This window comes from Geotrypetes seraphini, chromosome 14 (genome assembly GCF_902459505.1).
Source record: "Geotrypetes seraphini chromosome 14, aGeoSer1.1, whole genome shotgun sequence".
In the NCBI taxonomy this organism is placed as follows: domain Eukaryota; kingdom Metazoa; phylum Chordata; class Amphibia; order Gymnophiona; family Dermophiidae; genus Geotrypetes; species Geotrypetes seraphini.
In genome coordinates this window covers 30,548,039-30,562,704 of record NC_047097.1, presented here as the reverse complement: position 1 = coordinate 30,562,704, position 14,666 = coordinate 30,548,039, and the positions used below count along the sequence as shown (strand labels likewise).

The following is a 14,666-nucleotide window of genomic DNA, read 5'->3' as shown; positions in this document are numbered from 1 at the left end:
CCAATGACAACAACGCCACCCCCCCCACAGCAACGGGCCCCCACACAACGACGGCCCTCCTCCTCAGCATTGACCGATGGCAATACAGCCAATGAAGCTCGAAGAAAATCCCGTGATGTCTGTGTCTGCCAGAAGAAGTGACGCTGGAGGGGGATGGACCGGCAGACGCAGTCATCACGGGATCTTCTTTGAGCTTCATTGGCTGCATTGCCGTCGGTCGATGCTGGGGGGAGGGCCGGCGTTGTTGTCGGGTGGGGGCCCATTGCTGGGGGGGTGTCATTGTTGTCATCGGGTGGGGCATGTTGCTGTAGAGGGAAGAAGGGGGCCCATTGCCGTAGGTGGGGGGTGCGTTGCTGTTGCTATGTGGAAAGGGTGGTGGAGGGAGAGAAAGGGGGCATATGCTGATGGAATTGGTATGTAAGGAAAGGGGGAAAACAAGGAGGAAGGATACTGGATGGATTTAGCTTGGAGGGAAAGAAAGGGGGATAATGTTAATGGAATTGGTGGCAGGGAAAGGGGGAAAACAAGAGGAAAGGATAGTGGATGGATTTAGGCTGAAGGGAAAGAAAGGGGGCAGATGCTGATGGAAGTGGGGGGGGAAAGAGAGTGAAATGCCAGACCATGGGGGTGTGGGAGAGGGAAGGGAAGAAGAGGAGAGGAGAGAGATGCCAGATCATTGGAGGAGGAAATGGAAGAAGATGGATGTCAGACCAGTGGGGGTGAAGGGAAAGATGGAATGGGGAGGCATACAGTTTCTGGAAGTGGCAAAAGACAGGGCAGTTGGGAAGAGAAACAGAGAGATGATGGACCCTGGGGTGGTGGGGAAGGAGGGAGAGATGCTGGATGAAAGGGTAGTTGAGAAAAGGACAGATAGTGGATCTGGGGATGGTGGGGTCCATTGCCGAAGCTGCAGATATGGACATGAAAAAAAGGAAAGATGCCAGACCTCCGAGGGAGGGAAGGGAAACGGAAGGGGAGGAGAGAGATGGAAGATGGATGGTTAGCACGGAGAAAGATGAAAACGACAAATGGGCAGGACACCCTAGCAAGCAAGTTATCAGAAGACAACCAGAGCCTGGGACCAACAAAAGGTAGGACAAATAATTTTATTTTGTTTTGTGATTACAATATTTATTTTGTTTACACCACAGAGCCGGTATGGGGTTGGAGAAGTTGTAACCCTATATGTCTGCTAAGACTAAGCCTTAGTCACTTAGGGGTCCTTTTATCAAGGTGCGCATATAGCGCGTGCTAAATCGGTTAACGTACCTTAATAAAAGGACCCCTAAGTATCTTAATTAAAAATTTGACCTGCGACAGCCTTTTTTTTCAGATTTTGGCCCCTTATGTGATTGAGTTTGACACCCCTGATGTAGAGTGAGGCAGTTAGGCAATGTAAACGTGGTTATTAATATAGACTTATATTTTAGATAGTATTACTGCTTTACAATATATTTGAACACTTTTATATACGTATTGAAAGGGTTCAGAGTTAATGTCCTGGGTAAGTAGGTGGGAAGGGAAGGAAGAGGGATTTGTTCAGAGATGTTTGGGGGTTGCATAGAAGAAAAACTGTGCACTGATATGCTAATCTTTGTTTGTTTTGAATTTATAAAAAAGAAATATTAAGTGGAAATAAAAAAGTAAATAAGAAAACAGATAAATGGGGGCAGGGTGTGGGCAGGGCAGGCCCAGGGGGGCCCAGTGTACTTGTGTACCTAGGGGCCCTCGAAGAATTAATCCTGCCCTGGCTAATACAATGCCTCAACTCAGTTTGACCTTAATCTAATACAGCATAATGGAGCACAATTAGAAGCAAAAACATGCAAATAAATTCTCAAATGGAAACCTTGAGAAGCTAGACTCAAATTTACATAGCAAAGAGACCTATTTCTTCATCTACCATCCTCTGCCTCTCATCCCTTCACTTCTCCAGCTTCTTCCCTGTCACTTCCCCTCTCCTAGCATCATTCCCTTTTTTCTCTCCCCTTCCCATACCTGTCCTTCTCCTCTGTTTCTCACTCTTTTGGAAACCCTCTCCCTTTACATCACCTTTCTTCCTGGTCTTTCATACAATCACTCCTCCTCTTTCTACCTTTCTGTACCCAGTCTAACAGCCCTAGGCTCAAACCAACTTCTACTACATTTTTTCCCCTATGGCACTGTAAGTCCCTGATTTCAGCATCCCTGAATCCCAACCAAATCCCAAAACCCTACTCCCATTCCTTTTTCACTTGTTCTTTTTCTTTCCTACTTTAGTTTTCTCTTCCTTCTTTGTCTTTGTCTATTTTATTAAGGGTAAATATTTTAATAATTTCTCTTCCTTTTTTCTGTTCACTTCTCCATAGTCTTCTCATCCTAATCTTCCAAGATTTCATTTCCCTCCTTTCTCCTATATTCTCTCCTTTATTGTTCATCTCTATCATTTCCAACTCTGCCCCTCCAATGTAGGGTTGCTTTTCTCATTTCCCTCCCTAATTCTCTCTCACCATCCCTTTGCTGTCCTATTTCCAGTCCTCACCTTCCCTCCTTCTTCCCCATCATAGGCCCCTTGTCCCCAGTCTTCTCTCCCTTTCCTTCTATTCTCACTATTATACTGGGTCTCCTCGCCTTTCCCCCAAGTTTCAAGTTTCAAGTTTATTTAATTCTTGATATATCGCCTATTTTGAATATTCCCAGTTATATTTCATACTTTCCTATTTCTCTCCTCCTGCCTATGGTCCTGTCTTCCTTCACCATATAGGCCATCTCTTCCTCTCCCTGTCACCATCACCTTCACTCTCTACTCTATAAAGGACTCTGCCTTTCTTCAAAATCAATCTCCCCCACCTTCTCTTCTTCCCTCTAGGCACTCTTTCCTCCTCCCCATAACTCTCCTCATTCCCTGTAGGCATTCTTTCTCTATTTCCTTCCCGTAAGGAACTGTTTCTTCTTTCTACTACTACTACTTCTTATCTCTTCTATAATGCTGAAAGGCGTGCACATCGCTGTACACTCTGCTATTTATAGACAGTCCCTGCTCAGAAGAGCTTACAATCTAACTTGGACAGACACACATGATATATAGGGATGAGGATGCAGAACCCAAGGTGAAAGGAGTTTGGTGTTGAAACCACTCTCACAGAGATGGGCTTTTAACTGGGCCTTGTCAGTGACGGAGTCTGTCGTAGGGATTCGGGCAGCTTGTTCCAAGCATACAGTGCAGCAAGGCAGAAAGGACGGAGTCTGGAGTTGATAGCTGAAGAGAAGGGCATAGATAGGAGGGACTTACCAGCTGAGCAGAGCTCACAGGGGGGATCATAGGGTAGATAAGCAAAGAGAGACAGCGAGGAGCAGCTAAGTGAGTGCATTTGTAGGTCAGTAAGAAGAGTTTGAGTTGTAGTCTGAAACAGATGGGAAGCCTCCTAAACTTACTTGCTCCACTTCATCACTGACGCTGACCCATTCTGCTTCTATTCCTTTCTCTCCTCTCTTCTACCTTCCAAAGTATTTAGATCAATGCTGTCTTGTTAAAATGTTTATTTTATTTTTATTTTTCCTCTAACTCTACTTTTCACTTCTCTATTACCCTCCAGGTACTTTAGTTAGATTGTGAGCCTTCGGGACAGTAAGGGAATTTTCCAAGTACCTTTCTTATTTCTAATCTTAATGTATATTTTCTGTAAACCGCTTAGAACCTAACGGATGTAGCGGTATATAAGAAATAAATTGCATTACATTACATTACATTACTTTAGGAGAAGGGTACCTTGAGTATAGCGGCTTTCCTGGAATATAAATCGTGCAGGCGAATTCTGGATGGATTGGATGGGAGCAAGATAGTTAAGCAGAAGGCCTGAGAGTAGTGAGTTTCAGTAATCTAAGCGCGAGATGATGAGGGCTTGGATAAGTGTTTTGGTAGTGTCGGATTTTGGTAGTATTACAGAGGAAGAAGCGGCAGGTTTTAGCAATATGTTGTATCTGGGCGGTGAAGGAGTGAGCGGAGTCAAAGATGGCACACCCTGCTCCCTCCAGGTAGTCTCTCTCCTTCCTGTGGGTGATCACGCTGGGGCAAAATAATGTGTGTACATTTGAAAAAAGAAATATACTAGGGTTGTGCATTTATGAGCTTACATTTGAGGTATTTGGGAGCCTTAAAATTGAAAGTGTGTGCAAATCACATGTACGTGTATATACCTAAAATTAACATACATACTGTCGATATGTGTGCTTAAAAACAATGTGCACATTAAAAATGAATGGGTGAAAAGGCAGGAGGAACTACAATCAATAAATGCGTGGATGAGGAGATGGTATGAGGAAGAGGGGTTTCACTTCGTGAGGAACTGGACAATGTTCTGGGGCAAGAGCAAGCTCTATAGGAGAGATGGACTGCATCTGAGCGCGGCGGGAACTAGACTTCTAGCAAACAACATCAGGAGAGGAATAGAATAGGCTTTAAACTAAGAAGAAAGGGAAAGCTGACAGTCGACCAAGCGTCGACGATTCGGAAGAAGGTATCCCATGAAGATACTAAGGGAGAAAAGGCTGGGAAGAAACAACGGGCAAATTACAGGAGTTGACTAACCCAGAAGAGGAGGTTAGAAGGATTGTAGCACAAGAGAAGAAACTAAAGACCGAAGCACAGGGAAAGGAAATAAAGACAAGAAAATACTAGGATCTAAATTGCATATATACTAATGCAAGGAGCCTAAGAAACAAAATGGGGGAATTAGAAGCCACGGCCAATGCAGAGGACATAGACATCATTGGAGTCTCTGAAACACAGCGGAATGAAGAAAACAAATGGGATACAGCACTGTCGGGGTACAAGCTCTATCGTCAGGACAGGTCAGGACAGAAAGGAGGTGGAATAGCCCTATACATAAAAGAAAGCATACAATCGACAAGAGTGGACACAGCAGAGACGACCAACAAGCTGGAATTGCTATGGGTTAAAATACTGGGAAGGAAAGGGCCTGAAATAAAGATGGGCCTATACTATCATCCACCCGGGCAAAACGGAGATATCGATGAAGAAATGGAAGCCGAGATGAAGCAAGAATGCAAAACCAGTAACACGGTTATTATGGGAGACTTCAACTATCCCAGGATAGACTGGAGTCTTGGAAGCTCAAAATGCGCTAGGGAGACAGAATTCCTGGAGGCTACACAAGATTGCTTCATGGAGCAGCTTGTTAGAGAACCGACAAGAGGAAATGCCACTCTGGATCTAATCCTAAAATGGGTTAAGGGGACCTGCAAAGGAAGTGAAAGTAGTGGGACCGTTGGGAAACAGCAATCATAATATGATCAAGTTCAAGGTTGAAGTAGGAATACCGAAAGGAAAGAGAACCATAGCGACAACTTTCAACTTCAAGAAAGGAAACTACGAAGCAATGAGGGAAATGGTAAGGAAGAAACTTAGGAACACTTCTAAAAATGGCAGACGGTAGAACATGCCTGGTCTTTTTTCAAGAACACGGTGAGCAAGGCGCAAAATCTGTATATCCTCAGATTCAGAAAGGGGTGCAAAATGAGTCGAACAAAAGACCCGGCGTGGATAACTAAAATAGTGAAGGAAGCGATAGGCAATAAGAAAAATTCATTCAGGAAATGGAAAAAGGACAAAACTGAGAACTGGAAAGAGCACAGGAAGTATCAAAAAGAATGTCACTGTGTGGTTCGAAAACCCTAAAGAGAGTATGAAGAGAGGCTAGCCAGGGAAGCACGAAATTTCAAACCGTTCTTTAGATATGTTAAAGGGAAGCAGCCGGCTAGGGAGGAGGTGGGACCGCTGGACGACGGAGACAGGAAGGGAGTGGTGAAGAAGGAGAAAGAAGTGGCAGAAAGACTTAACATGTTCTTTTCATCTGTATTTACAAATGAAGACACAACCAACATACCAGAACCTGAGCAATTCTTCAATGGAGATCAAGCAGAAAAATTAACATCCATGGAAGTGAGCCTTGAAGACGTACGCAGGCAGATAGAAAAATTAAAAACTGACAAATCCCCTGGTCCGGACGGAATCCATCCAAGGGTTCTGAAGGAACTAAAGGAGGAAATAGTGGAACTACTGCAGCAAATTTGCAATCTATCCCTGAAAACAGACGTGATCCCGGAGGATTGGAAGATAGCCAATGTTACGCCCATCTTTAAAAAGGAATCAAGAGGTGACCCGGGAAACTACAGACTAGTGAGTCTGACCTCAGTTCAGGGGAAAATGACAGAAACACTGATAAAAGACAACATCGATGAACATTTTGAAAGAAACAAACTTCTGATAACCAGCCAACATGGATTCTGCAAGGGGAGATCGTGCCTAACGAACTTATTCCACTTCTTTGAAGAAATTAATAATAATAATAATAATAATAGTTTATATACTGCAGGACCGTGAAGTTCTTTGCGGTTTACAATGATTAAAAGGTATTACAGATTGAGTGGAATAAACAAAGTTCAGTTAGTGAATAACAGTTCTAAAGATCATTTGTTGAGGACTAAGATTGTGTAGGTCAAGTACCTAAGTACTTCAGGAACAGACAAATGGACAGAGAAGACCCCATAGACATCATATACCTAGACTTCCAAAAAGCCTTTGACAAGGTGCCCCATGAATGCCTACTTCGGAAACTGAAGAACCATGGGGTGGAAGGAGACATACATAGATGGATCAGAAATTGGTTGGCGGGTAGGAAACAGAGGGTAGGAGTGAAGGGCCACTACTCGGACTGGAGAAGGGTCACGAGTGGTGTACCGCAGGGCTCGGTGCTCGGACCGCTGCTATTTAATATATTGATAAATGATCTAGAAACAGGGACGAAGTGCGAGATAATAAAATTTGCGGACGACACCAAACTATTTAGTGGAGCTCGGACTGTGAAGAATTACAAAGAGACTTGAACAAACTAGGGGAATGGGCGACGAGATGGCAGATGAAGTTCAACGTTGAGAAATGTAAAGTACTACATGTGGGAAGCAGAAACCCGAGGTACAGCTATATGATGGGAGGGATGTTATTGAATGAGAGTACCCAAGAAAGGGACTTGGGGGTAATGGTGGACATGACAATGAAGCCGACAGCACAGTGCGCAGCGGCCGCTAAGAGAGCGAATAGAATGCTAGGTATAATTAAGAAGGGTATTTCAACCAGAACGAAAGAAGTTATCCTGCTGTTGTATCGGCGATGGTGCATCCGCATCTGGAGTACTGTGTCCAATATTGTTCGCCGTACCTTAAGAAGGATATGGCAATACTCGAGAGGGTTCAGAGGAGAGTGATAAAAGGTATGGAAAACATTTCATATGCTGAGAGATTAGAGAAACTGGGTCTCTTTTCCCTGGAGAAGAGGAGACTTAAAGGGGATATGATAGAGACTTACAAGATCCTGAAGGGAGAGTATAGAGAGAGTGGAGAGGGACAGATTCTTCAAACTTTCGAAAAATAAAAGAACAAGAGGGCATTCGGAAAAGTTGAAAGGGAACAGATTCAAAACGAATGCTAGGAAGCTTTTCTTTACCCAATGTGTGGTGGACACCTGGAATGCGCTTCGAGAGGGCGTAATAGGGCAGAGTACGGTACTGGGGTTCAAGAAAGGATTGGGCAATTTCCTGTTGGAAAAGGGGATAGAGGGGTATAGATAGAGAATTGCTGCACAGGTCCTGGACCTGTTGGGCCACCACATGACCAGACTGCTGGGCACGATGGACCTCAGGTCTGACACAGCAGAGGCATTGCTTATGTTCTTATGAAAAAATTACTGAAAATCAGGAGAGGAAAGGAGACCCAGTATAAAAGTGAGGATGGAAGGAAACTAGTATGAAACAAACATGTTTTTGCCCATGCAGACCCATCGGTGTGCCGGGGAGATCTGAACAACCCTGCTGCCTGTTAACCCTGCCTGCCCATGCTCACTTTTCGTTTCCCTTAGTTATCGAGCAGGCCTAGCGCCAGTGGCTACTCCCTTCTGATGGAGGATGGCTCCAGGGCAGTGTAGAGCTATTGGAGTGAGATAGGCGCAGCTGGAGGGAGCATGAGGCAGGGTCAGGTAGGCCGCGGAGATGTTCCGATCTCTCTGGTGCATTGATTGAAAATGGCTGAGCCGAGAGAGGCCACTTATTTTAAAATAACCGCGGCTGCTCCCCTCCCTCTTACTGGCCCCCTATCTCCTGACCTGCTTTTGGTCCCCTGGAGCCCCCCCTCTTGTGGCAGCCCTTTGCTAATCGCCCCGGGCCTTTCTTTCAATGTGCACCTTCTGTTTGTGGTGAATGTGAGCCCTCCAAAACCCACCCCAAACTACTATAGCTACATAAAGATGACACCTGCGGCCATAAGGGCTATTATTGTGGTGTACAGGTGAGTACAGTAAGTTTTGGGTGGGTTTTGGATGGTTCACCATACAATATAAGGGGGTTATGATGAGATATGTACCTACAACTTTTTATGTGAAGTTCACTGCAGTGCCCTCTAGGGTGCTCGACTGCTCTGCTGGGGTGTCTGTGTGGCCAGTCTACTAAGAATGCTAGCTCTTCCTACATCCCAATGACTTGTTTGTGTGCGTTTTTCTTTTGGACTTTTTTTATAGATACACTAAGCTCAGAAACGCCTAGCAAATGATCATTTTCAAAACAAAAAGTTAGATGTTTTTCTGTTTTGGAAATGGCCATTTTCTCTACTGGATTTTTGGACGTTTTCCGAAAATGTCCAAAACCAGATTTAGACATCATATTGAAAATGTCCCTCATTGTGATATATGTTGCTTATTGTGTCAGCACAAAACACAATAAAACATCTTAATCGACTGCATAAGAAATTTCACCATTTCCGATCAAATAGCGCAACAACCATGACCCTGACATTTCATGCCGCTTGTGTTCCGTCAGTACTGTACACTCTTATGAAAAAATGCACATTCTTTTAGAAGACAGTGCACTACTCTTGAAGCTTGCACACTCCCAATAGTGGACACTTTCACGAACAATTGTGCGTGTGTGAAAGGTATGTGCATGGAAGCACCGTCAAGGAAAAAAATCATGTGTTCTTAACAACATCGCTCCTATGACAACATAACGAAAAGAAAGTGCACAATCCTAGAAATGACCCAGGAAACAATAGGACACAAAAATGTCCTCGCTACACCACTTCTGTTGAGTCACTTCATGGTGCTTCATTGTTTAATTATTAAGCTGTTTAATTTGATATCCACAATCATTTCATATAACTTTCCTAGTTAAACCATTAAGCTTTTAATTTTATGTGCTCTGTACCCCATTCTATACCATTCAAACATAGGGGTCCTTTTACTAAGGCGCGTTAACCTATTTAGCGCACTGATTTAGCATGCACTAATCAATTTAGCACATGCTAAAGATTAGCATGCACTAAATGCTAAGGCACCCATAGAATATAAAGGGCGCCTTAGCATTTAACGCTTGTTAAATTGGTTAGCGCAACTTAGTAAAAGGACTCCGTAGTGATGTATTTTTATTTCTGAAAATGATCAGTCTCAGATTTTGGCTGAGTACAAATGTGTGCAACCAGATTAGCACATGTTACGCTGTTCATGTGCACAAAGTTACCACAAGGCCTATTTTATGCAATGGATCTGTTTGCTAATAATGCACAGTAATAATGTTAGCATGCATTAAATGATAATGCACTAGCCCTCTGTGTGCCCTAATCTGAAGTGCAAAACTCCTTGGCATATTGCAGTGGGAAGGCAGAAAGGCAGAATGCCAGCACTGGAGAAAATAACAGATTATAGCAAACCTAGTTTAAAAAAACCACTATAATTGTGAACCATGCTTGTTATGGAATAACAACCTGTGCTTTTCTCTTTTGTTTAATTTCACAGTCCTACCTCACTATATTTGCATATGAGAACACGATTTACAATGATTTGTGGACTCACTTGCAACAGGTACATGACCTCATTGCTGTTCTACCTATCTTTATGGTTCTCATTTAGTGGTTTGGTTGTAGGGTGCATTGGTTGCCGGTAGAACATAGAATTAACTACAAAATTCTCCTTCTAACATTCAAAACCCGTTTAAGCAGTCAGCCCGAGTTCATCAACAGATTACTCATTTCTTATACTCCAGCTAAATCTCTTTGTTCTTTGACCCAACATCTTCTAACCATTCCATCTCTAAAACATATCAACATCATGAGATCAAACATTTTTTCAGTGATGGCACCCTCCCTTTGGAATTCCTAAAGAAACTTCCCTAGGTCACGTCAAGGAAAAGCTAAAAACATTTTTATTCCTTGATGGCTTATGATTCATAATGGCGCTTATAACGGCTAAGTTGCACTGTTTATCTGCAGTTTTACCCCACCCTTTTGTACTTCCCATACTTGTTTTCTTTTCTTTGTATTTTGTAGTTCTTCCCTTTTTCCTCTTGTTTTCTGTCTGTCAGTATTGTAAGTCTTCGTTTTTACAAAATTTTCCCCAATTGATAAGTAAAATACTGTAATATTTTTTAACCTTGTTCTATGTTTGTTGAATGTTGTACAAATTTTATTATTTTTGTACACTGCTTAGAAATATGATTAAGCGGTATAAGAAATTCTGAATAAACTTGGATTAATTAGAGGAAGCAGCTATTTTCTGTACATGTGAACAACTGAGTAAGGGGGAACCAACAGTTTCCAGATAAACCCCGTTTTGTCATGTACAGTATATTCTGAGAAGCTGCTTTTCTCTTCCAGAAATCCTTGATCAAAAAGCTCCACTCTTCAAAATGTTGCCAACAAACTAACCTGCCAGTTTTTTCCAATTTTCTTCCCCCCGTCCTTGCATAAATATAGTACAATGTGATGGAAGTGATATTACTGCATGAGTGTATGATAATTATATGATGTGATCATAGAAACATGATGGCAAATAAAGGCTAAATAGCCCATCCAGTCTGTCCATCAACAGCATCTACTATCTCCATCTCTCCTAAAAAGATCTCACATGCCTGTTCATGCCTTCTTGATCTCAGACACAGCCGTTATTTCCATCACCTTCACTAGGAGACTATTCCACACATCCACTACCCTTTTTGTAGAAAAGTATTTCTTTACGATTACTCCTGAGCCTATCACCTATTAATTTCATCCTATGCTTTCTCATTCCGGAGCTTCCTTTCAAATGAAAGAGATTTGTCTTATTTGCATTTATCCCACGTAGGTATTTAAACATCTCCATATCCAGCTGCATCAGGAAACACGTCATAAAATGTCATTTACTACTGGCAGCAGGAGATGATGTTTTACTCATATGGAGTATTTCTTGCTGCTCCTGGACACGGAGGCCTTCAGCAGGAGATTCCAGCTAACCAGCGGTAATACAGAACATGAAAGCAGGAGACTTAGCAAGTCTTGTATCCATGTGTATAAAAAAAGCAGGTGCACCGCAAGACAGAGCCTAGTTTTACATAATTTGGTATTTCGGTAACACAGCTTAAGACATAAGAATAGCCTTACTGGGTCAGACCAATGGTCCATCAAGCCCAGTAGTCCATCTATCCCATTCATTGTAAAAATCATGGAAGGACTAGTACACACCCAACTAATGGACTACCTTAATCAATTCTCTCTCTTGCATGAAACTCAATCCGGCTTTAGAACCCTATTCAGTACGGAGACAGTAATCGCTGCCATCCTAGACTATCTGCGCCTATTATTTAGTAAGGGCCTCAACGCCCTGATCATGTAATTCGACATGAGCTCTGCATTCGACTTGGTAGACCATGAGAAAATGATGCAATGCTTAGACGTCATTGGTATCAGAGCTGAGGTACTAAACTGGTTTTGTGGCTTAAGTACATAAGTACATAAGTAGTCGCCTCCGCCGGGGCAGACCAGAGGTCCATCCAGCCCAGCGGTCCGCTCACGCGGCGGCCCATCAGGCATATTGCCTGGTCAGCGGTCCCTGACTAATTTTATTGCCTACCTCTACAGTTATCTCTAAACCTTCCACTGCTCTTATCTGTACCCCTCAATCCCTTTGTCTTCCAGGAACCTATCCAGGTCATCCTTGAAACCCTGTACTGTGCTATTTCTTATCACGGCCTCCGGAAGGGTGTTCCATGTGTCCACCACCCTCTGTGTGAAAAAGTACTTCCTTGCGTTTGTTTTAAACCTGTCCCCCTTCAATTTCATCGAGTGACCCCTTGTTCTTGTGGTTTCTTTCAAATTGAAAAATCTGTCTTTGTCAACCTTTTCGATGCCCCTCAGGATCTTGAAGGTCTCTATCATATCTCCTCTGAGTCTCCGCTTTTCCAGGGAGAACAGCCCCAGCTTCTTCAGTCTGTCAGTGTATGTAAGGTTTTCCATACCCTTAATCAGTTTAGTTGCTCTTCTCTGGACTCCCTCAAGCATTGCCATGTCCTTTTTGAGGTACGGTGACCAGTACTGTACACAGTATTCCAGATGCGGGCGCACCATAGCCCGGTACAGTGGCAGGATGACTTCCTTCGTTCTGGTCGAGATACCCTTCTTAATGATACCTAACATTTGGTTTGCTTTCCTGGAGGCTGTGGCGCATTGTGCCGACGCCTTCAATGTCGTGTCTACCATCACTCCCAAGTCTCTTTCCAGATTACTGACCCCTAGCATTGATCCCCCCATTTTGTAAGTGAACATCGGGTTCCTTCTCCCTATATGCATGACCTTGCATTTCCCTACATTGAAGCTCATTTGCCACTTTTTCGCCCATTCTTCCAATGTCGTAAGATCCCTTTGGAGATTCTCGCAGTCAACCGTGGTTTCAACCTTGCTGAATAGTTTGGTGTCATCTGCAAATTTGATGACCTCGCATTTTGTTCCCGCCTCCAGGTCGTCAATGAATATGTTAAACAGGAGCGGTCCCAGCACCGATCCTTGAGGAACCCCGCTCGTGACCCCTTGCCAGTCCGAGTAATGGCCCTTTACACCAACCCTCTGCTTCCTGTCTGCCAGCCAGTTTTTGATCCATCGGTGGACCTCCCCGTGCACCCCATGGTTCCATAGCTTCCTGAGCAACCGCTCATGTGGTACCTTATCGAAGGCTTTCTGGAAGTCTAGGTAAATTATGTCTATGGGTTCTCCTTTGTCCACCTGGTTGTTTACCCCCTCAAAGAAGTACAACAAGTTTGTGAGGCACGACCTACCCTTGCAGAACCCATGCTGGCTCGACCTTAGCTGTCCATTTTTTTCGATATGGTCACAGATGCTGTCCTTAATCAGTGCCTCCATCATCTTTCCCGGGACCGATGTGAGGCTTACCGGCCTATAGTTTCCCGGGTCGCCCCTCGAACCCTTCTTGAAGATGGGCGTGACATTAGCTATTTTCCAGTCCTCCGGGATCTCTCCAGTTTTTAGGGATAGGTTGCATATTTGCTGAAGTGTCTCTGCTATTTCATTCCTTAATTCCTTGAGCACCCTTGGGTGAATGCTATCCGGACCTGGTGACTTGTCGCTCTTTAGCTTGTCTATCTGCCTGAGGACATCCTCCTGGCTCACCTCTAATTTGACCAGCTTGTTATCTTGATCTCCATTTTCTATTTCCTCTGGTTCCGGAATGTTGGATGTGTCCTCCCTCGTGAAGACCGACGTAAAGAAGTCATTTAACTTGTCAGCTATTTCTTTTTCCTCCCTCACTACTCCCTTTCTATCCCCATCATCCAAGGGCCCCACTTCCTCCCTCGCTGGTTGCTTCCCCTTTACGTACCTGAAGAATGATTTGAAATTTTTTGCCTCTCCCGCTAGTCTCTCTTCATATTCCCTCTTTGCTCTCCTAACCACTCGGTGGCACTCCTTCTGGCTTTCCTTGTGTTCCTTTTGGTTGGCCTGCGTTTGATCCTGTTTCCATTTTTTGAACGATGCTTTCTTGTTACTGATCGCCTTTTTTACAGCTGCCGTTATCCATGCTGGGTTCTTTATTCGATTTTTCTTGCACTCTTTTCTGAACCTGGGGACGTACAGGTTCTGTGCTTCGTGCACCGTACGCTTGAGCAGGGTCCAGGCGCTTTCTACGGACTCTACCTTCCTTGTGCTGCCGTTGAGTTTCTTCCCCACCATTTTCCTCATTGCATCATAATTCCCTTTTCTGAAGTTGAGCGCTGTTGTTGTGGTTCTTTTCACCCTGGATGATCCCAGTTCTAGTCTGCACTGGATCATGTTGTGATCGCTGTTTCCCAGTGGGTCTAATACCGCTACTTCCTTTGCAGGTCCCCCCAGTCCACTGAAGATTAGATCAAGAGTAGCTTCTCCTCGTGTAGGTTCCATGACCAGCTGTTCCAGGAAGCAGTCCCTCGTGGCTTCCAGGAATTTGGTCTCTCTCTCGCAACTTGAGTGCCCGATACTCCAGTCTATCCCAGGGTAGTTGAAGTCTCCCATCACCACCACACTTCCATTCTTGCATACCTGCCGCAGTTCCGTCTCCAGGTCCCGGTCGATTTCTTCCGATTGGCCAGGCGGACGATAGTATAGACCCAATTTGATGTCTGCTCCAGATCCTCCTGGTAGCTTAACCCATATTGATTCCAAGCCTTCCGACCTTACTGCTGTTTCCATTTTGGTTGAGGGTATGGAGTCTTTTATGTATAGCGCTATTCCTCCACCCTTCTTGTGTGTCCTGTCTCTCCTGTAAAGTTTGTACCCTGGTATGACCACATCCCATTTATTATCATCAGCCCACCACGTTTCTGTGATTC

The 14,666-nt window shown here is 44.0% G+C and overlaps 2 protein-coding genes across 3 annotated transcripts in view; one reads left to right on the top strand and one right to left on the bottom strand.

The window, feature by feature from the left end:
• The window catches only part of LOC117347960 (aminopeptidase Ey-like), a 123,519-nt gene that overhangs the window by 41,273 nt on the left and 67,580 nt on the right, over window positions 1-14,666 (top strand). The window contains exon 9 of one of the 2 annotated variants that reach the window (XM_033919481.1): window positions 9,836-9,901. The exons of the other annotated variant lie outside the window; for it this stretch is intronic. Within the exon in view, the coding sequence (XP_033775372.1) occupies window positions 9,836-9,901 (66 nt within the window). The remainder of the gene's footprint in view (window positions 1-9,835; window positions 9,902-14,666) is intronic. 2 annotated transcript variants of the gene reach the window in all.
• The window catches only part of ZNF710 (zinc finger protein 710), a 613,623-nt gene that overhangs the window by 547,482 nt on the left and 51,475 nt on the right, over window positions 1-14,666 (bottom strand). The gene's annotated exons all lie outside the window — the stretch shown is intronic.